This window comes from Triturus cristatus, chromosome 4_1 (genome assembly GCF_964204655.1).
Source record: "Triturus cristatus chromosome 4_1, aTriCri1.1, whole genome shotgun sequence".
Taxonomy (NCBI): Eukaryota; Metazoa; Chordata; class Amphibia; order Caudata; family Salamandridae; genus Triturus; species Triturus cristatus.
The window spans coordinates 1338052144-1338077547 of NC_140585.1; the positions used below are offsets into that span (position 1 = coordinate 1338052144).

The 25404-nt window shown below is 42.2% G+C and overlaps 1 protein-coding gene across 2 annotated transcripts in view; it reads right to left on the reverse strand.

Moving 5' to 3' along the window:
• Window positions 1-25404, reverse strand: part of PRRX1 (paired related homeobox 1) — a 473999-nt gene that overhangs the window by 111529 nt on the left and 337066 nt on the right. For both annotated transcript variants that reach the window (XM_085654825.1, XM_085654826.1), the window contains exon 3: window positions 22810-22991. In XM_085654825.1, the coding sequence (XP_085510951.1) occupies window positions 22810-22991 (182 nt within the window). The remainder of the gene's footprint in view (window positions 1-22809; window positions 22992-25404) is intronic.

Here is a 25404-nt window from a genome sequence, read left to right on the forward strand (position 1 = left end):
ACATCACTCATGACATGGTCAGTGACATCACTCATGACATCAATGATGACATCTGAAATTACACATTGTGGATTGCGGTCGCGCAAGTTATAGTTACCTGATCTAACTATAACGTGGAATTTCATTGGTTTTTTACGAGTGAAATGTACAGCTAACTATAACATGTGTGAAACCTATGGTTTTTTAAGTGAATTTGCAAGGTTTTGTAAATGATAATTCCTAACTATAACGTGTGTGAAACCTATGGTTTTTTCAGTGAATTTGTACGGTTTTTTAAATGCTAAGTTATGTATTTATTTTTTATTTTTTTTTCTGGTTTTTCACTATGTGCACACCCTGCGCGCAAGGTGCGCTTCGCGCACCGTGCGCGCTCTGTGGCCGTTCGGTGCGCTTCGCGCACCGAGCGCCCACGTTGCGCAGTCCATGCCGTGCGCGCCTCGCCTTTTTTTACGCAGTAACATTTGTTTTTTTCTCCCTTGTGGGTCCTTAAATTTATTTAATAAATGTGATTGTTACTTCTTTATTTATTTTTTTTATTTTTTTTGCCGTGCGCGTACGGTAAGCTTACCGTACGCGTACCCCGTGATTTTTTTTTAAAATTATTAAATTTATTTTTGAGAATTTTTGGGACCTTCTTGAACCCCCTGACAAACACCTAGGGGGTCTGCAACTCTCTTCGTTGCCCCCGTTTCACGTTCCCCACCTTTGTTTCTCAGTGCGAGAGACAGAAAATGGCGGCCGACACTTCCTGATTTCGACCGATTCGAATGTTTACAGTCATGTAACCACCAATCAGAATTGAGCTCGCGCACGGCACCGTACGCGTACGGTAAGCTTACGGTAAGCGCACGGAGCGCGCTTACAGATATATATATTGATTTAAATGCTATTTTCTCAGGACCTACTGAACAGATTTACACCAGACCTACAAAAGGCACATCCTTGACCTGAAGACTACCTCTCTGCCAAATTTCAAGTAATTCTGTTCAGCCGTTCGGGCTGTAGCTGTGTCTAAAGGTCCTATGGAAAAATGCATGGGGAAAACGCGTTTTGGGACCCCCCTTTTTTCTCAGCCCCCGCTTGACGAATCCCCCCCGAGACTTTCAGGGTAGGAGCAGAGCGTAGCGCCCCATTCGTTTTGAAAATTTGGCGAGGATTCGTCGACCGGCGCCAAAGTTATTCCAAATAGAATGTTGCGGATTTCCTATGGAAACACGGTCCTAACTATAACTATCTACTGGCGACCGCCAGTAGATAATATATATATATATATATATATATAGACCAATTTCTCCCGTATGAAGAAAGATAGGGTCGCACTCCAGCAAGATGTCGTGAAATTCAATAATTCAATTTATTTCCAAAATATTACAATCCACACTCGTTAGACGCCTCAAAAACAACCAACGCGTTTCGTCGAACTCCGTCGACTTGATCACGGTTGAAATTTTGAAAAAAATATTACATTTTAAACAAGGTTCAGACAGGACATTGTCATATCTACGTTTCCTGTTAGGAGCGGGATTTCTTAAATCAGAATTCTGGGTAATGTAGTCAATTTCTTTTTACCATGATATTGGCTTAAACTGGATAGTAAAAAATAATTAAATGTCATACAGACGTTTTTGTAAACTTCTTAAACCAATATGGTGTACCACCAGTTAATTTTTTCAAATGAACCTCATATAGCGAACTTATAAATGCCCTAGTACAAAACATTAGTTAAATATTTTATGAACTCATATTGTGTGCCGCAAAAACTAAATTGTTATGCTTTTATAGTTCTTCATCTAGATAAAGAACTATAAAAGCATAACAATTTATTTTTGTAATGTTTTTTTAAAAATTTCAACCGTGAGCAAGTTGACGGAGTTCGACGAAACGCGTTGGTTGTTTTTGAGGCGTCTAACGAGTGTGGATTGTAATGGTTTGGAAATAAATTGAACTATTGAATTTCACGACATCTTGCTGGAGTGCGACCCTATCTTTCTTCGTACGGGAGAAATTGGTCTATGTGTCAGCGGTTTGGTCCAAAACCGCAAGGGTGCCGCACCTTCTATTTGAGCGCCAGAGAACCCCGGAACCATTGGACCGCTTGGAAATATATATATATATATATATATATATTACCTACTGGCGCTCGCCAGTAGGTAGTTATAGTTAGGACCTAGTTACCATAGGAAAATGGCAACATTCTATTCCCAATAACTTTGGGCCGATTGACGAATCTTCGCGAAAATTTAAAAACGAATTCTTTGTTGAGATCAGCTCCTATGTTGAAAGTTTGGGGGGTGATTCGTGAAGGGGGGGCCGAGTAAAAAGGGGGGTCCCAAAACGTGTTTTTTCAATGTTAATTTCCATAGGAAACTTTAGACAAGGCTACAGGTCGAACGGGTGAACGGAATTACCCCAAATTTAGAAGGGAGAAGGGTCTTGGTCTAGAAAGCACGCTTTTGTTTATTTGGTGTAAATTCGTTCAGCAGTTTTTGAGAAATTTCGAAATTTACAGATATCGATATTTGGGAATTCTGCCATCTGAATGGCTGAGGCGTTACGAGCACGAGCTTGCTGGTGATTGTCTGCGAGCGGTTGCAACTAGGAAGTGTTGGCCGCCATTTTGTGATTCCGTTGAAGCGAGTAAGGGGAAAAAAGGGAGAAAAAAGTGGGAAAGAGCAGGGTAGGAGCGCTGTGAGGTTTGTAGGGTGGGTAGGGTTTGCTATAGAGGGAGTGTGAGGCAAATTATTTATCCCTACTGGTGTGAAAGTACTGTTTTGCAAACTGTGAGATGGTGCTGACGTGAGGTGCCGGTACACTCTGGGATGAAACCGTGCATCTAAACTGTGAGCTGAGTGCTGTAAAGTGATTTACTCTGGGCGCTGTAGCATAGTGGGTGCTGTAGCATATCTGTGCAGGTGGTGTTAGTATACGTTTAGAGTATAGCGGGAGTGGGAAGCAAAGTACTTAGTGGTATCGGTATGAAGACTCGGGGATGAAACTGTGAGTGTAAGTCGTGAGTTTATTGCTGTGAAGTGATGTGCTGTGGGCGCTGTAGGATACTGGCCGCTGTAGCATACCTGTGTAAGTAGTGTTAGTGTGCGTTTATTCTATGCAGGGAGTGTGAAACGAACTACTCATCCCTATTGGTCTGAAGAGTCAAATGTAGTGTTTTAGGAAGCAGGAATAAAGGAATAATTGTGAAGAATATTATACAGAATGTTGCAATGCCAGAGAAGGAAAATGGTAAAAAGAGTTGTGTCTCAGAAAGTGGTTGTGTGTAATAAAGGGATGGAGTTTGAAAATTATATAGAAAGTGTCTTTATTTAAGTGCCATAATTGGACCCACTGGTGCAAGAGCTAGGGTATCCAGCTGATGCAAAGTTTAACCACTTCTGCTGTATTCAAACGTAAGCTCCGGCATGTGAAATAAACAATAGCTATTACACTTGAATGACTCTATATTCTATAAAGAAAATAAAGGTAGGATACGGTTACCACATGTATCGTTTAAGAAAAGAACGAAATAAAAAAGAAATTGCAAAATGTAGTCATACTTTTTATGTAAATTGGCAGTGCTTTTTTGTAACAGAAAATTAACAACAGTAGAATAGTTAGTAATCTGTTGTACAGTAGATTCAATGTGGTGCCTGTCAGAATTGGTACTAGTTCTACCCACATTGGAACTTTGAGGATGAATACAAACATTTTGCTTCTGAGAAGCACATTCGGTACCTTTGTAGTCAAACCGTACATTATTGTCTTCAGCTGTTTCAAAAAAACATTCTTGTGTAGAACGCTAAGGCATTGAGCTTAGACAAACTCCAATTGCTTCTGCTGTAGTCAAATCGAAGCTCCTGTATCAGTGAATTGCACATTATATGTTACGGTTCTATGTGACCTGCAGAATAGCTATTAGACATGAATAAATACATTGTATAATGAAAATAAAGGTAGTTTATGATTACCACACTGTGCCAACGAGTTCATAAACAAAGTTGTCTTTTTACATTTTTATCGTGAGGTTCTGAGCAGAGGCTGACTTTGAGTAAAATTGTGTGAAAGGGCTTTGTGAATAACAGGCAGGCAGAGAGGTGTGTGCACAAAGAATAGACGTGGTTTCTAAATGGGTGTCGGGTTTAGGTTAATTTTGGAAGTAAATAGCGTATTTGCATAGGCCATACATCACAGATTCCTGGTTAGACTGGAGACATAAGGGGGAATAATGAGGATAGAGTTCAAATGTCTGAGTATACTTAGAAAGTTATTATATCAAAGTAGTAGGATTGAAGTGTATTATAAAAAATTTAAAGGAAAAAGTAAAAAAAGATGGAAAAAAATCCATTCAAGAATAATGTGAGTTTCTTACAAGTCTTGGAGATTCCAGTCCAGAAGTTCTTCAGCTGCTTGAGATGCGTAATGTTCCAAGAGGCTATTGTTGCCATTGTGTGAGAAAAGCAAAGCGATCCAATTCATATCCTCGAAGGGACAGTAATGTTCCCCGAATGTTGGAGCAGTAATTTGAATGGGCAGGCAATCTGCGATGTTGTGAAAGGTCGCACATTGCAGGAGATCTTTCGCGGCTGCACAGAAATCCCATTGCACTGCGATTCCTTTTTGCATTGCATTCGCCATTGCTCCGCTGCCAGAACATTCACGTTCATGGCTTTCAAGATACTCCATTACCAGCTGGATATCTGGAGCGATTGTTGAGATGTTGGCAAGGCATACATCCATTCGCCAGTCGAATGGGCAAGTTTTGCAATCAAACGATGGTTGTACGCATATTGTATAAGTGTAGATAAATGTTATGTTGTAGCTAGCTCCGAAAATAGATAGAGGCAGGCAGCCGAAAAGTTTTTTCATTTTTTTACAGTATTAATGTAGCTTGGCGTAGAGGCGTATTCTGCCGGACATAGTTGTTACCATAGAAAGCGTAACCATTTCTAGAAGTAGAATTAGTAGTAGGATGGCCGCAAAGAGGGTGAGAATAATGGGCACTGTTCCTGTTATTCCAGAGATGATCGAAAGAATGTGTTAATCTAGTCTGGTATTAAAAGAAGAACAGTTTGAAAGCGTGTTAGAAGGCTGTAGGAGACCGTGTTAAAAAAGTGTGCCAGACCTTGAGTGTGACATGTGTTGAAAATTGTGTAACAATTCACAATGTGTAATTGGCGGTTCGTATTTAAAAGGGAGTGTATTTTATTTGAAGTTCGTGGTATCTGCAGTCGATACATTTCTTTTGCAGAAGTGAGGGAGACTTCTGTTCTGAACAAAGGTGCTTTTAATTTGGTTTGTTTCTTGAAATGTATTTTCAAACTAGGAATTGAAGGCCAAATTGAAGTTTGGGAGTTAGTTTGTGTGGGCGGGAATAGATATTGCCACAGGAAGTTACTGTGTTTGAAACAGTAAGGACATTCGGTATGCCTGCTCATATTCCGCAGGAGTGTATGTTATTGAGAAGCAGATAACTGTCGTTAGAAAGCTGTGTGAATGTTGGTGTGATTGTGGGAGTTGGCGTCCTTTTAAGAAAGGACGCAAGATTGGTGGCTGTAAGCTTAGAAGCGCCGTGTAGTTGGACATTCTTGGATAGTAATGAATAACTGCCATTGTGGTCGCACTATTCACCTGTGAGAAAAACTTTTGTATGCTCTTTAAGACAGGGATATGTAAATGGAATAAGGCACTGCTCGTGAATAAACGCGCTACCTTATATAATGACATTCAACATGACAAACAACATGTGCACGTAGCAGACACAATGACACTACATACCGTGGGAACCGTGGGTAGCCATGTATGCAAACTAAACATGGCATGGCTCCTCTGCCTCACTATGCAGAATGCGGGGAGAGATGAGAGCAAAGTATGTGTGAAGGTGACAAGTAATTCTCGATTATAAAAGTATACAATGCAAAGTCTTGAGGGGATGTGCCGGACAGACTTGAGTATGCAGAGCACAGACATGTACATGTCAACATACACTGATGGTCTATTGAGTGAAGTGGACAGTGGATGCAACCATGATAGTACAGTCAGTGGGGAAGATTACAGAATGGTAGCGCGTACGTGCCTCCCCCCCCCCCCCCAAATGTTTAGGGAAGTGGGCTGGCTAGCCGTACGCAAGGCTAACGTAGGGGTATGAATAAAAGGCATGTTTCTTTGGGTGTGGTTCTCTTCCGGATTGGCGAACGTGTCTGCCAGGTCTGCGCAGCTTACACCGCCACGAGGCTGACGCTGTGAGCGAAGGTGGGTGCGTGAATGATGCTCTCAGCCTGCTGGTACTCAGAAACCGCCATGGCCGCTGTGATGCATATATGCCCCATAGTTCACCTTTCGACACCGCTGGATGTGAAAGAGGGCCGACCACGTGCCGGCGGAAGGCCCTGGGCCGAGGTCTGCGAGCTCAGAAGGCTCATGAGATTAACGCTGGCTACCGCGACACAGGCACACAGAGCCCAGCCTGAGGCCCAGGAGCTTGGAGTGCCCTGTATAATAGTAACACAGTAGTCCGACAGGTACCGACAGTGGAACAGTGTTTTGATACCATAGTGGACGATGTTAGAACTGTATCTGAGAGTGGAGATGAAGGTACTTCCTTCGACCAGCTGCAACCAACTCTGGGTCCCAACAGTGGAACGGTGTCTTGATCCCATAATGGATGATGTCCGGTAATTCCTGCTGCTTGCTTTTCACAGAACTCCCTCCGTTGAGGTGCATCACACTCTGTGCTTCCGTAGCTAATTGCTGTACAGGATTATTGGGCTTTGTTGACTGTAGTTGCTGGACTATAGCGCGGTACAGCAGGTCCGAACAATGAAACGGAGTCTTGATTCTATGATTGAGGATGTCAGGTGGAAGCAACTCTAGGTTGCAACAGTGGAACGGTGTCTTGTTCCCACAATGGACGATGTTAGAACTGCATCTGCGAGTGGAGATGGAGGTACTCCCCTTTGACCAGCTGCAACCAACTCTGGGTCCCAACAGTGGAACGGTGTCTTGATGCCATAATGGATGATGTTAGAACTGCATCTGAGAGTGGAGATGAAGGTACTCCCTTTGACCAGGTGAAACCAACTCTAGGTTGCAACAGTGGAACGGTGTCTTGATCCCACAATGGACAGTGTTAGAACTGCATCTGAGAGTGGAGATGAAGGTACTCCCTTTGATCAGCTGCAACCAACTCTGGGTCCCAACAGTGGACCAGTGTCTTGATGCCATAATGGATGATGTTAGAACTGCATCTGAGAGTGGAGATGAAGGTACTCCCTTTGACCAGGTGGAACCAACTCTAGGTTGCAACAGTGGAACGTTGTCTTGATTCCACAATGGAAGATGTCCGATATTACATTCTGCTTAATTTTTACAGAACTCCTTCCATTGAGGTGGATTAGACTCTGTGCTTCTGTAGTTAACTGCTGCACATGATTATTAGGTATGGTTTATTGCAGTTGCTGGAGTACACAGCGGTACAGCATGTTCGAACAGTGAAACGAGGTCTTAATTCTATGATTGAGGATGTCAGAAGTTAAAGTGTGTGATGATTTTTGTGTATAGTTTCTGATGAGGCGCAACCAACTCTGGGTACCAACAGTGGGATGGTGTATTGATCACACAATGGACGATGTCCGATATTACCTGTTGCTGGTTTTTCACAGAACTCCGTCTGTTGAGGTGCATCAGATTCTGTGCTTCTGTAGTTAAGTGCTGCACATGGTTATTGGGCTTAGTTGACTGGTATTGCTGGAATACACCGCGGTAGAGCAGGTCCAAACAGTGAAATGGGGTCTTAATTATATGATTGAGGATGTTAGAAGTTACAGTTTGTGATGATTCCTGTGTACCCCCTCCGATGAGGTGCAAGCAACTCTAGGTCCCAACAGTGGAATGGTGTGTTGATCCCACAATGGATGATGTTAGAACTGTATCTGAGAGTGGAGATGGAGGTATTTCCTTCTACCAGCTGCAACCAACTCTAGGTTTCTAAAGTAGAACGGTGTGTTGACTCCACAATGGACGATATTAGAACTGCAATTGAGAGTGGAGATGAAGGTACTCTCTTCAATCAGGTTCATCCAACTTTAGGTCCCAACTGTGGAACGGTGTCTTGATCCCACAATGGATGATGTCCGATATTACCTGCTGCTTGCTTTTTTCAGAAGTTTGTGTGTTAAGGTTCATCACAGTCTGTGATTCCATAGCTAACAGCTGCACATGATTATTGGGCTTCGTTGACAGTAGTCGGTGGAGTATACTGTGGTACAGCAGGTGCAAACAGTGAAATGGGGTCTTGATTCTATGATTGAGGATGTCATAAGTTAAAGTCTGTGATGATTTTTGTGTATCCCCTCTGATCAGGTGCAACCAACTCCGTGCTTCCGAATCCAACGGTATGTGGCTGTGAGTTGTGAATGACCACTGGATTTGGTGTGGACTGCAGTTCGCAGGGTTAACAATTTAGATTACGTGGTGATTGTTTAATTACAGAATCCAGTAGTTCAGTAATTAGAACGTCTATTGAAACATACACAATATTGTTTTAGTATACTTGCTTCAAGAAGTTTTTTTATATCAGTTATAGGTTTAGTGAAATGACAAGATTTATCTTGGAAGTCCAAAGGAACAGTGAATAGTGTAGACTGTGTAGAGATGAAATTCCAATTCGAATTGTTTTGATTTATTCATTGTAGAGTTCTCTGTAATTTATGTTGTTTTATTTTGTAAAGAGGGAGTGTGAAAAAGTATTGATGACTGTGTGTATGAGTACTGCTTTTAATTAACAATGCAGACAGTAGTGTTCACAATTCAGATCGAGTTGCTATTGTAGATGATGCAGTCCTGGAAGAGAAGAGATTGCTGTAGTGTGCTCTGTCTGCACCACTGATACGCATCATCGCAGGCTCCGCACCCTTTTTTTTTGCTTCGTGTATTGCAAACTGTAGAGCTCAAGTCAATGCCACGTGGCTGTGGGCCCTTGCTGAATGCTCTCTCTGGCCTATACTGCAGACTTCAGTGTCCACATTTGACATTGAGTAGGTATTATAGATGATGCAGTCCTGTAGGAAAAGACATTGCTCCAGTGCGCTCTGTCTGCACCACTGATATACATCATTGCAGGATCTGCACACGTTTTTTTTCTTTATGTAGTGCAAACTGTAGAGCTTAAGTGAATGCCAGGTGGCTGTGGGCTCTTGCTGACTGCTCTCTCTGGCCTACACTGCAGACAGTGGTGTTCATAATTCAGATGGAGTCGCTATTGTAGATTAGGTAGTTCTGTAAGAAAAGACATTGCTCCAGTGTGCTCTGTCTGCAGCACTCATACGCATCATTGTAGGCTCTGTACACGTTTTTTTTGCTTTGTGTATTGCAAATTGTAGAGGTCAAGTCAATGCCACGTGGCTGTGGGCCCTTGCTGAACGCTCTCTCTGGCCTATACTGCAGACTTCTGTGTCCACATTTGAAATTGAGTCGGTACTGTAGATGATGCAGTCCTGTAGGAAAAGATATTGCTCCAGTGCGCTCTGTCTGCACCACTCATATGCATCATACTGTGCAGACAGCAGTGTTCATAATTCAGATTGAGTCGGTATTGCAGATGATGCAGTGTTGATGGCAACAGATATTGCTCCTAATACGTCCTGTCTACAGCACGCATTATCGGTGGCTGTGCACATGCTGAATGCTTTTGATGTGGTTATGTGAGTGCACTAGAACTGATGGAGCGTTTATGATATAATCTTTTTGTGTATTATTTCAGATCTATTGATTGTGTGTCAGTATACCACAAGTTGTTGTTTTTTTACGATGGAATTATTTCTGTATTATTTCACATCTACTGTCCCTACCTTACTGCAGCATAAATGATTGATTCTTTTAATATTGAATTTATGTGTGTGATCCAATGATTACTGTTGTAGTTGATGTTAGCAGCAACCATTGTCTGAAGGTTGGTTTTGACTTACCGCACACACATCCAGCACAGACGTCACTGGATATGTCACCATGGTAATAAAAAGGAGTCAAGCGTACGTGCCCGTATCCACTGCCACTATCTATCTGTGTCTGTGTGTTCATTATCTATGCATGATTCTGTCTCTGGGCCGTACTATATTACGTTGTGTTGTGGACAGCGTATGCAACCATGTTACCTGTGGTATTGGAGAAAATGTTGGTAATGTAACTTTTAGGTGTATGGGTATCATAGGTGGAAAGCTACTTTACAGAGCATGAATATTGATACAAATGATGGTTGCATGTTGTGTGTAGTGCAAGATATGTGTATATTGCAAAATGTTTTGACCACAGCTCTCTAAGCAAAAGAGGTGTGTCTCATGAAATGCAGTTCAGATATTGACTAAAATGGGTGGCGTTTTCGAACTGTTACAATGGGAAATGTTATGAAATAATGAAATGCTTTTTTTATGGTTACATGGCAATCACGCAGCCAGTGCGCAATGAGACAGAACCCGATGTAATTTTGAGAAAATATATTTATTATAATATATGTTTATTACAGTTAGAAATATATAACTGTTTAAAATATTTTTACTTATCGCTTGCTCTCATATACACTTTAAAGTTTTTTAGATATAGTTTTGAGACAGAAAAAATGAGGGAATGGCGTATGCGGCGCGACATCGTACGTCTATGACATAACAAAGGGCGTGGCAGCGTGCCCTCGTCTCATACGCAACACGCAGTGGGCGCGGCCCTATACGTACATGACGTAACGCGCGGCTTGGTAGTGCATACCCGTCGCATATCAAAGTAGCAGCTGGCGTGACCTCATATGTACATGTTGCTACGCGGGACACGGTGCCACAAACCCGTCAGATATGAAATGCGCATCATTTAAATGTGGTGGATAGGATTCGCGTGTTGATCGAGCTTGGTAGACTACTGGTACGGGACTGTAGTTTTCTCCCCAAAAAAATATATATATATATTTTGTGGGGAAAATATAAAAGATTATATAATTTGTAAAGTTTAAAAAAAAGGATGATAGAGTTGCAAACTATTAAAAAACAATTTGAAAAAATATAGGTTTTATAAATATTAATATATGAAATTAGCATTTAAAAAACCTTCGAAATTCACTGAAAAAACCATAGGTTTCACAGACGTTATAGTTAGGCATTAGCATTTAAAAAACCTTAGAAATTCACTGGAAAAACCATAGGTTTCAGGGACGTTATAGTTAGTTGGACATTTGACTCATATAAAACCAGAGAAATTCGCCTGTTATAGTTAGTTGAACTAACTATAACTCGCGCGCCTGCAATGCACTGCTGATGACGTCACATATTACATCACTCATAATATGGTCAGTGACATCACTCATGACATCACTGATGACATCTCAAATTACATCACTGATGACATCATCCACGTGATAGTCTGACACACCTCTTCACACTGTAATATAACCTTTGATAGACGCACTCTAAAATAAAGACTACAGTTTTTAAAAGCATAGACACACCAATACCAGATACTAGATATCCATCCACTGATTCCTATCTATATATTGTGAGCCAGATATACACTGATACAGTCACTTATACATGGTGTCACTCATCATTACATCAGTATAATATCCACTCATACACATATATATACATTTACACAGTGCTACTGATCCAGAGTTACTCACACATCTATTCAGTCATGCCAAAAATCAATCATACACCCATGTACTCACCTATGCAGATATATACACAACACCTGCCTTATTTATGCACACATCACTTTCCTTATTTATATAGATACTATCACATACTTACTCTCTTATACAATCACTAATACATGTACACATTCGTGTATGTAGACACTCTTGCAATCACTGTCTTTCACGTAGTCAATTATACACCCCAACACTCACATATAGTGTGTAAAAACATATATAGTTACTCACATATATACAACTGAGACATCAATTCACTAATGAACACACCTGTTCACACAGTCAGCTATCTATACAGCCCTTCTGAGATGCACTTTTAAATCTATAGAACCAGTGAATCGGCCATTCAGACATGTATGAACAGAGTCAGACACCACCCACACACCCACATAGACAGTCAGACCCCCATACAGATACTCATACAATCAATGAAAAACACATATACACACTGATGTAGCTACTCACCAAGCCATGCACCTGCTTACACACCAAGTGAGAGACTAAGAGAGACATTCACACAGTCTAGTCACCAATCCATGCATTCATCCTTACCACATGATCATCCACCGTCTTGGTTAAGAGATATGTATGCATGCTAAGCACAACACGATGACGCGTAGGTAATGACGAAATATGCGATCATTTTGACTTCAGTTTAAGCACAAGCACCTTAACTTTCTGGAACCTTGTTAATCCCGTGGCAACGTGATTAAAATACGTGCACCGTTCGTAGTTAAAATACGTGCACCGTTTGTAGTCAAATAACATCACATGCGATTCTAACAAATAGTAGTCACTTTTCGTTTCACTCGTGTATGACTCCACAGCTATAACCATTATAAACATCACGTTTCAAGCATGTAAAAAGTTTACAACTACCACCGTCAACTTCACCATTAACACTAGTATTTTTTCTTTTCTTTTGCAGATAATTCACATCACAGGTAGTCAAAAGTTTTTAACATCATTAATCTGATAATACTGTTCTAGAGGTCGCGATGGCACACCATACATCAAGCAGTTTTAACCATAGGACCTGCATACTAAGGGAGCGCTTAACTAACATATGGCACTTTTTTTCGTATGACATAGTCCTAAAATAAGTAAAATTTATTTACAGAAAATCCCCTGACGAAGGCATATTGCCGAAATGCATTGGGATAGATGAAAACAAATATGATTTAAAGTTGAACATGAAAAAATAACCGTTGTGGACACTACATTGTGGAATTTTGAATTCATTTAAAATATTGTGATGAAATAACAATACTAAATACATCTACATGAACGGATTATAAACGTCTCATCAAATACTTTATTATTGCATTAAATCCTGTTAACAGGACTAGTCCAGTGCCTGGGGGACACTCCCCATATTCTTGACAGTCCATGATTATGCCACTTACGTAGTCCAACAGATGTCCTTCGATTTTAACCTATTTGCTTTCCTTTAAATCACGGAGGTAAATACCCCTACAAATCCTAGCTGAAGTGAAAAAGTTTCCAGAAAATATTGGGCGGGGGAGCATCCCAGCAATTGGCCTGCCTCAAATAAATTGTCCGCTTCTTTATCCAGCCGGCGGGCTCTCCATTCCATTATATATATATAAAAAAGAAGCAGAGAACTCTGGGTAGTTCTCAAGTTTAGGTGAAAAGCAGCTCCAGTATTGAGCACCCTCAACACCAGCGACACTCTAGATCTGCTCATCTCAAATGTCTGCTTTTCTATCAAAATCTCTTTAAGCATAGTATTAGCACAGTGCCATTCACGCCGAGATAGAAAGGGACAAAGTCATTTGCCATTTCTACAGCAAAGTCTTTTAGCATAGGAATAGCAGAGTGCTGTCCATGCAGAGCTTTAAAATGACAAAAGCCATTTATCACTCCAGGCACAGTATTACACCTTTGAATTGGTAAATTACCATCAAGCCAACCTGAAATGAGTAAAAGCAACCCCTGACACAGTGTTTTGCTCTACTTAGAGCTTGTCAGAGAAGTATAGCTTTGTCCAGACACAAGGGAGCACCCAGTATAAGACAGAACAATACCTGTTCAGGCATAGAGTGACAAATAAATTAAGCAAAAAAGAAGCAGAGAACTCAGGGCAGTTCTCAATGTTAGATGGAAAGCAGCTCCTGTATAGAGTACCTGTAGTGATTACACCAGGCCAGGTAAGTGTAAGAGCACATACTTTTTTGACTGTTCATCTCCACAGCTTCCAGGAACTGACAATCCTGGGGTTCAAACCATAACATTCCATCACCAAGACAGTGACATCGTAGGTGGCACAGGGTAGATAGACAGCAAGTACATAGAGAAACTACTACAGTATCCTCAACACCAGCGACACTCTTGATCTGCTCACCTCAAATGTCTGCTTTTCTATCAAAATCCTAAATATATCATATATATATATATATATATATATATTTATATATACATACATCTATATATTCACTAAAAAACCATAGGTTTCAGGCACGTTATAGTTAGAAATTAGCATTTAAAAAACCTTGGCAATTCACTGAAAAAAAACACAGGTTTCAGGGAAGTTATAGTTAGTTGGACATTTCACTCGTACAAAACCAGAGAAATTTGGCTGTTATAGTTAGTTGAGCTAACTATAACTCCCGCCCCCGCAATGCTCTGCTGATGACGTCACATATTACACCACTGATGACATGGTCAGAAAGAAATGGGGGTCTCTAGTTGGCAGAGGTAGGTACCTTTGTCCAAATAGGGACCCTTCCTTCTAGTCAGGTTAAGGGGGATACACACTTTAGATAACCCCTGCTCACCCTCTGGGTAGCTTGGCATGAGCAGACAGACTTATCCCAAAGGCAATGTGTAAAGTATTTGTACTCAAAACACACAGTAATACAGTGATAACACTACAAATGGACACCACACCAGTTTTGAAAAATAAAGTATCTTTATCTAAACTCAACAAGACCAAAACGACATAAATCCAACACACAAGTAATAAGAATATGACTTTCAAAAGGTTTCAAACAACTTGGCCCATAGAAAACTATGGATGCGCGATTTCTCTCAAAGTACCTGTAGTTGCGATAAAATTCACAAGGCCAAACAGCCTCATAGATGGGAAGCGTCGGAACACAAAGAGAGGCGTCAGTTTCTGAGGCCATGGGGAGGCGATGCAACAGTTCTGCTGCACGCAGGAGAAGCGATGCGTCGTGTCCGGTCAGTAGGGGGAAGTAATGCGTCAACTCTAAGACATGTCTGGTCCGCAGGCGGTGCTTTGGGAAAACTTGCGTGGAAATTTGGGATGCATCAACGATCAATACAGTGGTGTCGGGCTGCACTGTGTCGGTTTCTCCAGCTGCGATCCCACGACGCATCGGTTCTTGCAGCGGTAACAGGCACTACATCGGTGTTGGCAGCGGCGCGGCGATTCTTCTCGCACAGCGGTGCTCTGTCGGGAAAATAGCCGCAAGAAGGTCGATGCATCTGCTTTTTTGTAGTTGCGTTTCTTTTCCAGCTCCCAACACCAGGAATAACCTCCAGTGGCCCAAGACAGTCACAGCCATCTCTTGGCAGGTCAGAACTCCCAGCAAGGAAGTTCAGGGGAGCTGGGGGGTGAAGTCTGTGGGTCCCTGAGACTTCAGAACAAGAGGCAAGCTCTTCTAAAGCCCTTGGTGATCTTCTTCAAGCAGGGGGACACAGCACACATCAAAGTCCTTCTCCTTTGCTTCGCAGAAACAGCTACTCCAAGCCAACCCCAGACAGCACACAACAAAGGGGCAGTACTCCTCCTCCAGTTTCTCCAGCTCTTCTCCTTGTCAAAGGTTCCTCTTGATTCCAGAAGTAGTTTACTGTTCAGGGGTTTTACGTCTAATACTTCAACACCCAAAACGTCTTTGTTCTCTTTGTGCAAGGGTCTCTGAGCCCAGTCCAAACCAGTTTCGTCCTCACTGGTGCAGCATGACAGCAGGGGGTGGAGACAGCATTGTGGAAGGGAGACAGGCCCTATCCAGGTGCAAAGAAATCTCCTCCCACTACTCTAAATTCAGCCAGGGTCTATTCAGACCAGCTCTGAGTCATCCCAGAAGTGGCAAGCACAGCTTAAACCCCCCCCCCCCCCGCCCCGGGCTGTCTACAGTGAATGCACATCCCCAGCCCCTGTCACTCCAAAACCAGACAGTCCATACAAAAACAGGCAGAGGCACACAGAATGCTTCGACAAGAATATACCTTCTTTCTAAAAGTGGCATTTTCAAACACAATTTAAAAAACATCTTTACTAAAAGATGTGTTATTAAATTGTGAGTTCAGAGAGCCTGAACGTTATTTCTCAATCTAGTCCCAATGGGAAGTTATGCTTGTAGGATGTTGCTAAGCATTACCCATTCTATCCTATGGGGCAAGATAGCCCTTCAATAGTGAAAAACAAAATTGGCAGTATTTTACTATCAGGACTTGTCTCAATCACCAGTACATGTCCTACCTTAACGTACACTGCACCCTGCCCAGGGGGGTGTGAGAAGTTTGCCTGGTATATGCTGTCCACTAATTATATTGGGCACCTTGCACCAGTCCAAACAACCCCTTATTGATGATAGGTTAAAGAAAACCTTTATTGAAAGCTATCCTAGTGGTAGCTATGGAGAGCAGCCTTCAGGCTAAGTCTTGAAGGAATGTAAAGCAGCTTGTTTTACCAGTCTATAATCTCTTGAATGACCAAATGAAAGGGAACCACACCAGGTATATATAAAATATATGTATTTATTTCTAAACACACCTTACTAGTCTCTTTATGAGGCTAGAGGTCCAAACACATAAGTTACACTTCAAATACTACAGTAAAATAGCACAAATACACGTCAGGGAACCACCCAAGGTAGTAACACAGGGGACTCACGGGGGCCATGTGCAGTGTGAGAACACAGTCGCAAGCTCCCGTTAGCTTCTATGGGGAAAAACGTGGTTAGATTTTTAAAGATTAGTGACAGTTAGAGATGAGCTAGGACCAAACCCTTTTGGACTTAGGGTCAACATCCCACGGGTGCACCGGAGTACTCGAGTTACATCACCCAGGGAAGCTGGGTGCATAGTTGTCAAATGGTGTCGGGTCGCGTCGTCGTTTTCAATGGGAGCTGGCAAAGAAGTGCTGCTGCCGGGAAGATGCGAATTGTCTGAAGAGATCCAAGCCTGGATCGAAGATGAGAAGAACCTGAAAGCAGAGGGGACAGAGTCTGGGTTGCTAGCCAGTGACCAGGGGCATGATAGGCGAATGCCCACCGATGTCGGGTGATTTAAGGTGAAGAAGGTGAAGCTTGACTCTTCAACCAGGAGGACCAGGAGATGTCGAAGACGCGACCAGGAGCTAGATTCGAGCTGTTCCACAAAGGATGTTGAGGGCTGCAGCCTCGGTGCCCAGATTGGACAAAACAAGCCTTGGCAACAGCAACCCACGCAGAAAGGAGAAAGATGCTTCGGTGCAGACCAGCGAGGTCTGAGGGACTCACCACGTGGTGAGGAGTCAGGGCACGTCTGGAGAAACCAGGGAAGCCCAAGGAAAATCAGAGTTGCCTTCACAGGGACGCACCAGTCGACGGACCAGGGATCACGACGGAGCCTCGAGCTGAAATACAAAAAGCGGGCTCACGGAACACTCTTGGAGTGTAGGCCCACAATCTTTGGTGCACATGGTGCTCGGGGCTTGGGCTACGAGTAAACCAAAGCACGATTTCAAGAGACGTCGAGAAGTCAATGCACTTGCAAATGTGCACGGTGACCAGGAGTTACGGTTCCACGTTACTCACAAGGGCTGTGGGTCTCAGCTTTGCTGGGGACTCAGGTCGGCCTCTGAGAAGTCTGGAAATCCTCTTCCTGGGCTGCAGATACTTCGGAGTCCGGCGGGAGCTTCGGAGATACAGACCGGCAATTGCTTCATTGGTGCCTGCCAAGCAGGGGAGTCACTCCTTGACCCCAAGGGAGATTTCTTCAGTCCTCTAATCTTGAGTAGAGCGTCGAAGTTCCAGGATTCAGTTGCAGAGTTTTATCCAGGGATATCTAAAAGTCCTGTTGCCAGGGGTTCCTTACTTATACCTAAGGAAGGGGTTGGACTAACTTTGGGGACCCACCTATGGGAGGGTTTGGAAAGAGGGGTGGCTACACCCATTTCCTTTGTCCAGTTTCACACCAGAGCAGGGGCTGGAAGCCTCTGAACCGGTTTGAGCTGGACTATGCACAGGGACACCAAATGTGCCTCCAGTGCAGGACTTCAAAGCACTCAGAGTGCTCCCACCCAGCCCCAATACCCAGCAGCCTGTCTGGGAGGTGGTTACACCTCCCTGTGACAGGAAACCTATTGTCCAGGCCTCCCCTGCCGGAGTTTTGGTCAACAGCAGGAGGCCAGATCCGTGTCTGTGGTTGCAGCATCCATTTTGTGATGCCAGGGCTCTTTTAAGTTGGTACCGGGTATACCGGTGCTGTCATGTCTCTCCCTCTAGAAGGGTGGGAACATATTCTCACACGAGTTATGGATGTGTGGGTATGATTCCAAGGTGTTTGACACCAAACACGACATGTTTCCATGCAGCCAGTCCAAAGTTAGCATTAACCGTTTAGTTATAATGCACTTAAGAGTATATGGTCAGGCTGCACTACTGACCACCCTGGAGGATAGATTCCAAATGCTGCAGAGGGACTCAGCTCATGCCTGGGCACCCTCTCACATATAACCAAGCACCCTGCCTTCAGGATTGATAAGGCCTGCCATAGGGGTGACTGATAGGTTTCTATGAGCAGTGATAGGTGAGATATAGTGAACCTATATCGCTGTAAGGGGTGCATGCACCACCTTACCTAGGCTGCAACAGCAGACCTGTGGTGTCATTTTGGAGTGCTTTCCAGGGGTGGCATAATACATGCTTCTGCCCCTGGTAGGCCTCTGGGGTACCTATGCCCTGTGTACATAGTATACCAAATACTATGGACTTATAAGGTCACCCCAGAATCCAATCTGTTGTGTACCTAAGGTACTAGGAATCCATTTGTGAGAGAAAGCAGATAGGCTTGGGACCTGATTAGCAGGTTCCCAGACAAACTAAGTCAAAAACCACCAAAACACCAGGAAAAAAGTGGGGGCAACCATGTAGTCAGATTCCACCTTCCTACAGGGGGTACCTTGGCCCGCCATAGGGGTGCCTTACATGTAAGAAAAGGGAAGGTCAGGGCCTGGCAAGGGGGTGCACTTGTCAAGTCGACTTGGCAGTTAACAACTGTGCAGGCCTGAGTTACCTTTTCAGAGCTACTCATGTAGGGGGAACAATCAGTGCTGCAGACCGACTAGTAGATTTAATTTACAGGCCCTGGCACACTTCAGTGCACTTTACTAGGGACTTACCAGTAAATCAAATATGCCAATCAGGGCGAACCAATTCTAATGACAATTTACAGAGGGAGCATTTGCACTTTGACACTGATCAGCAGTGGCAAAGTGCCCAAAGCATATAAGCCAGCAAAAACGAAATCCAGCACAGCATCAAAAATTCAGGAGGTAGAGGCAAAAAGTCAGCGGAAACCACGCCAAAGATGCCAAATCTAACAATGTGTGTTATTTGTGTTGGCATAAAGAACAGAGTGGATATGAATCTGTATTTTGTTAAAAAAGAGAACTGTTAATCTGTGCATATTAAATTTAGAAAAGTTCTGTGTATGTTTGATTTAGTTTTTTAATGGGATGGTAATATTTGATATTAGTGTAGTGACTTGATGTGTAGTATTTGAATTAGAAGAACTTGGGAGGTATGGATGTTGAAGCGGAGGGGGGTGGAAATGCGTGTCAGAGAAGTGTCTCTGTGGAGCGGAAGAGAGAATACACAGGAGTGAGGAGAATTGGCTATAGGCTGCCTTGACGAATGAGGTAGCATTGGAGGATGAAGTAAGTATAGAGTGTGATTTTTGGTGAAAAGAAGAAAGGAGTTGTGCAGGGGGAATGATATGTTAGAGGGTTGAGTAAAGGACTGAGGGGGCTGGCATGGGCAGTGTTTGGAATAGTCTGTTAGTGGAAGGACTTTGTGTGACAAGGGAGAGGGTGTTTGAGGGGAAAATGGCTGTGTGCAGTGTAGGTTAGTGGTGTATTGGTGATATGTAATTTGTAATGTAGTTTAGCAGAGTTGTGGTTTGCTTAGGAGTAAAGCGGCCCAAGTGTGGAGTTAGAGATCGTAGGGTATGTAGAAATGTTTTGTAGAGTTGCATAGTGCTTGGTGAGTGAGTGGTGGGTGGAGTGATTTCATTTAATGTGAGCGATTGGTGTGTGTTTGTTGAGTGTATGTGCATGCTTGTGGGTGTAGACGAGCCCTGGTGAAGGTTTGGAGGTAGAATAAAAGGCAGCATTTCTGGGCCTAGCCCTACCAGGCCCAGAGGAAAGTCACCCTTGTCCTCTGCGCCCTTTGCCCCAAGAAAGGGTTTGACAAGTAGTTTAAACTGCAGCTGCAGATCACAGATTCGTCAGTGTATTAGCATCTGATGTTAACATGATCTGTCTTATTTGGTCATTATAAACACTGAACCATAAAGAATATTTTAAGTATGTCACCTCGAAGATATATATATTTTTTAAAGATGTATTTAGTACCTACACCATTAGACTAAGGTGTGATATAGAACCTATACTACCTACCCTGCACTCGCTATAGCTGATTCTGTAAACTCAGCAAACCAATGTTGATAGAAAGTGTGAATCCGCCAAGGTTCAAACATGAGTGTCATGTTACGAACATATCTCTGCAATGCGTCCGTTAATGGGCACAATGATCCTACCAACCATAGCTGTTAACTTAAGTCTATTATTGATTTAGGAAAGCTTTTATTAATACCTGATTGACTCTTATTGATCCTATTTTGGCTGGAACGAATGGGGAATCTTCTGAAAGGGAGACTTTCTGAGAAGTGGCAGAAGGAGAGAGGATGATGAAGGGAAAGAGAGAGGGAATGAAGATGGGTAGACTTGTTCAAACTACAACTTTAAAAGTGAATTGTCATTCTCTTTTGTGTACACACCGAAATCTGCACATTTATTAAATGGTGCTTTTGTCTGAAATAAAAACATCAAATTACGTTCCCAAATTTTGTTACCAAAGCATGTTACAAGTTGTGATGCCACTACCCTGATAACATTAGTCTTTCCTTATCATCCGGAATGTATCAGAAAATATCCACCAGGCCACCAATAGTGTTTTGATAAGCTTACCTGAAGGGATTATGGAATTCATGGGGAAAATGTCTTGATAATCATATTAAAGTGATGGAAAATGAAAACTACTCTATTTTTATAACATGGATTTCTGAAAAAACTCTTTGTTATCCCCTTTGGAAGATAAAACCTTCAGCCAAAAATACATGCAAGGTGATTTTAAAGATGTTGGTGGTTCTAATTAGGGTATATATGAACGAAAGTGTAATTTACCACGTTCGTGGGGACATAGAATCTTGGTAATGTCTTGATAATGTTCATGTCTTTATCACTTCCGTTTCTTTTCTCTTCCTGAACGAATCCTCTATGAATCCATTCATCACTGTGGTATTTTTTAAGGGATCTTTTGGGTTTACATATAGATAGTGGTTATTATATTTGTTACATCACGTAGCTTAAGAGGATTGTTAGAAATGCACAGCCTGATTTATAATTTGGTGGGAGGATGTAAGTCCGTTCCGGCGAGGGAGAAAATTACTGCATCGCCCTGTCGGAGTCTCCGCCGATCACCTTTAGAACTGACCCTTGAGTGGGCGGTCGTTTCTGAAGCATTGACAGCAAACACCATCATGGCTGTTTCTATTAATGCTTTTTTAAGTTTGTTGCACGGATCCGTCAACATGACGGAGCCATCCACCAAACTTTTTTAATCTTTTATTTTCAAAGTGAAAAATCCTGCAGTGGGATTTTTTTGTTTTTGAAAATAAAAAAGCATTGTCCCCCTGTCATCGGAGTGTTCTTCCATAGCGAGGGAGGCATTTTACATTTTCTACTTCCTTTTCTGCCAGTGTTTGCAGTGTTTGGAGTGACAGGCCATGAAAAGTGCCTACATATCCTCCCATCTAAGGGGCATATCAGCAAGGCGAGGCGATAAAATTATCGCAGCTTTCGCGGCCGTTTTCGGCTGAAAAGCGGCAATAATTTTATCACCTAATTAGCAAGCTCACGCTAATGCGTGAAAACTTGCGTTAGCATTGGAATTCCTAACGCCCAGTGGGCGTTCCTGACCTGACATGACAGGAGAAATGTCGCTAAGCGACATTTCTCCTATCATCAAACCCCACGCTATGAAGCATTGCGGCAAGAAAAGTAGCTATTTTCCTTACTCCTGCTTCAGGACTGACTTAGCCATGATATCCTATGGAAGGTGGATGTCATGGCTAAGTTTGTGAGTCCCTATCATCAAGCTAACACCACATTGCGTGTGATTATCGCTGGGTTTCCAGAGATAATCTCATGTTAGGCAGTTAGTGCTAGGATTTTTATCGCTTTTGAGATAAGCGTTGCTAATAGCACGCTATCTCAGCGATAAAAATCCACGCTAGCCGGCGAAAATTATCCTAGCACTAAGTGCGCTTAGCGATAATTATTGCCGGTTGTTGTTGATATGCCCCTAAATTGGGCAGGCGGACATATAGCCAATTCTCCGATGCCAGATGGAGTTGTCTCTGCCATTGCCGAACTATGGTCCACCAGCATATAAATTCATTGGACAAGTTATTGTATTGGTGGTAAGCAAACTTTCCATTGCTACATAGTATGCTTACCGCCAATATTTATAAAGTAATTATTCATCTTTTTGCTATATGGTGCCTTAATAGTGTTATATGTTTTCTTTCTAATTGTGGATAATTTTCTGTTTATTTAACACAATATGTCTAATTTGTAATGCGGTCCCGTTCTTGTGTGATTGTCTATGCAATTTATATACGCATAAATAAAAAGATACGAAATTAAAAATTGGTGATGTTTCAAAAATGAAAATACAAGCTTAATCGTACGTGAATGATTACTTGATTTCATAAAAGAAAATGTGAACATAAACACGACTACTTAATCATGGACACAACGCTTTAATTCATGAACAAACAAAATATATGTTTGATAACTGATGGGGGAATATAGTCACCTGTATGGAGAGGTTGCTCCCCAGGATAGATATTCGTTGGGTCGTGCAGCAGGCCGCGGTACTATTGGTTGTTCAACAGCTGTCATGTCCCCAGAATAGGATTTTAGGAGGGAGGCATTCTTATTGGCCAACATGGCACGTTCATTTCGGCGGAACTTTGCTCTTCTGTTCTGGAACCATACCTGTGTGTAAGAAAATGAGAACCAAATATTTGGGGTTTTATTCTTTTCATTCCTAACTTCCTCACAAGCACAACTCGTTATGTATGGTGCTATGCAAAAAAGAACAATCTATACATGTAAGCATGTTTCAAGCATGCATGCATATAAAAGATCATTTTCAAATAGTTGTGTATAAGTCTGTGGACAGTGTGGTTAATTGGATCTCTGTGAACCAGCCCATTTGTTCGGGGAAAATAACAATTACTTATCTGAGAGGAGCACTGATGTACGGCTGCAGTTTGATGCAGTTTGCTGAATCTTTCGCTATAGAAACATGTATATAATGTATATTTTTCACGATATGTCAAATAAATCATCTGTTAAGGAATTTTCCACCGATTTAATTGAACATTTGTAAACTTAACTTTCAATATAGTCTTACAAAATAAATCCATATTACATCATATGTTCATGAATTTATGTATAACCATAACCTAAAATTGAAAGTATTAATCTTTAAATAATTATAAAAATCGCTTTAAATAAATTATATCATAAATGTAATCTTGGAAACATGCTCATTAAAATTAAAAATTTGCCCACTCCACTTTAAAAACTGCATTAACATTGATTTATAAACCAGTTTTAAATTATGTGAGAGATGCCAGGGCAACCCATGTCCCAAAATGGAAGCTTTCTTGGACCTTCCAAATAGGCTCCTGTTTTCTCTCCATCCATGGCCCAGGGCATATTAGAGGGGCTAGAACTTACTGTAAGTGTTTCAAAAGACAAGGGAACCCAATAGGCAATTGGTCAGGGACCTTGGGTATGTATATATTTTCTAAACACAGGGGTCCTTAGACAAAATAGAATACTTTGGGTAATAAATATAGACTAAATAGGCTCTATATTCTTTGTCCAGCCGGACAGAATTTAATATTCAATAGGCATGTGACATAAAATACATAGAAAATTTCAAGTGGGACACAGCCACAAAAAGACAGACAACATTTAGGTAAGGGTTCAGGCAAGGGGGACGTGTCTGCATAGCATAAAATATAGCAGACTCAGGTAACGTAGGAACACCATTGCACAATAGAATTTACAATATATTACATGCATATGGTGTAAAGACTGTCGACGGCGTTTCGATCCCTTGGAAAAAATAGGGGGATCATCTTCAGGACATTTAATTATTCATGCCTGTGTACATTTAGCTCAAGACATTTAATTAGTAATGCCTGTGTACATTCAACAATTTATGCGGGTGAGAGCCGGTGTACGGACAACAATCGTCAGTGCGTGGTTGTCATACTGATTCAGTTCAGAATATTCATAGTGCCTCGGGGTCAATAGGTATTGCCTAGAAATAAGTGAATGTCGGTAAGATTACCGCTAATTTACGTGTAGCGAACACCAGAAGTGCTGGGTAACCGGTTTACAGAGAATAACAATATTGATCGTGGGCGCCAGGATTGCTAGAATTACTTGGATTCCACAATGGGGATCCGGTCAGTCGGGTCGCGATAATTCTAGGGTGACAGCTGTTGTCTTCAAGGATGATTACCGAGGGCTATCTCGGTTTCAATCCGTGTGGCGAGGTCCCAGCGGCTAGCAGCATGAGAGAATGCTCATGGTGGAGTCTAGACTCAATATTGTTATTCTCGGTAAGCCGGAGAATATTCTATGCTCCAGGCTATTTTTGTCTTACTGATGCCAAAGAGGACCATTGTCTCGTTCCATTCAAATTGCACCCCATCTCAGGTAACATGGATCTGATGTTATAATAGAATGTGAAACAGGTAGTCTTAACTGCCTGCCTTTTGTCATATTTTTGCTGTCCCACCATTTCAGCTTTTTAGGTCGAGTCTAGAGTCAGCGTGCATGCACTGCTCTGAGAGACTTGCTGTACTGGAGTATGGAAGAGAAGCCCCCCACTCTCTGCCCAATATTTTTCATTGGCTTGTGTCTTTGTCCTTCGGAAATGCTGGATTCTGATTCAGTAATCAGCTTGTTAGTCCCTCCTAGTATGGCCTTGTCTTCATTTGTATTCTCCCATGGCTACTGGCCCCTTTACTTCTGTTGTTACATGGTATTTAGTCTATAATCACTACTTTCTTTAATGAGTTTTTCCTGCTGCAGGCATGACATGCTATTCTGCAACATTCAGCGCCATGCACGCTTTCCCTTTCCAAGCAGCCCGTCACTTGTTTTTTTTAACTAGTGCAACTTGTTTTAGCTTTCTCCCACCCCTTCCCTTCTAAGATGCGATTTATTTATTTATTTTTAATTTAAAGTGCTAAATCAGGATTTGCTAATAATTACCGTTGTTGAGCCAAAGTCAAGTCTCGAAGACTGGTCCCCAGCTCCCGAGTCGGCAGCTCTGAACCACAACATCTCCAATTGAGAGCAGCAGACAGTTCTCTCTCCATGC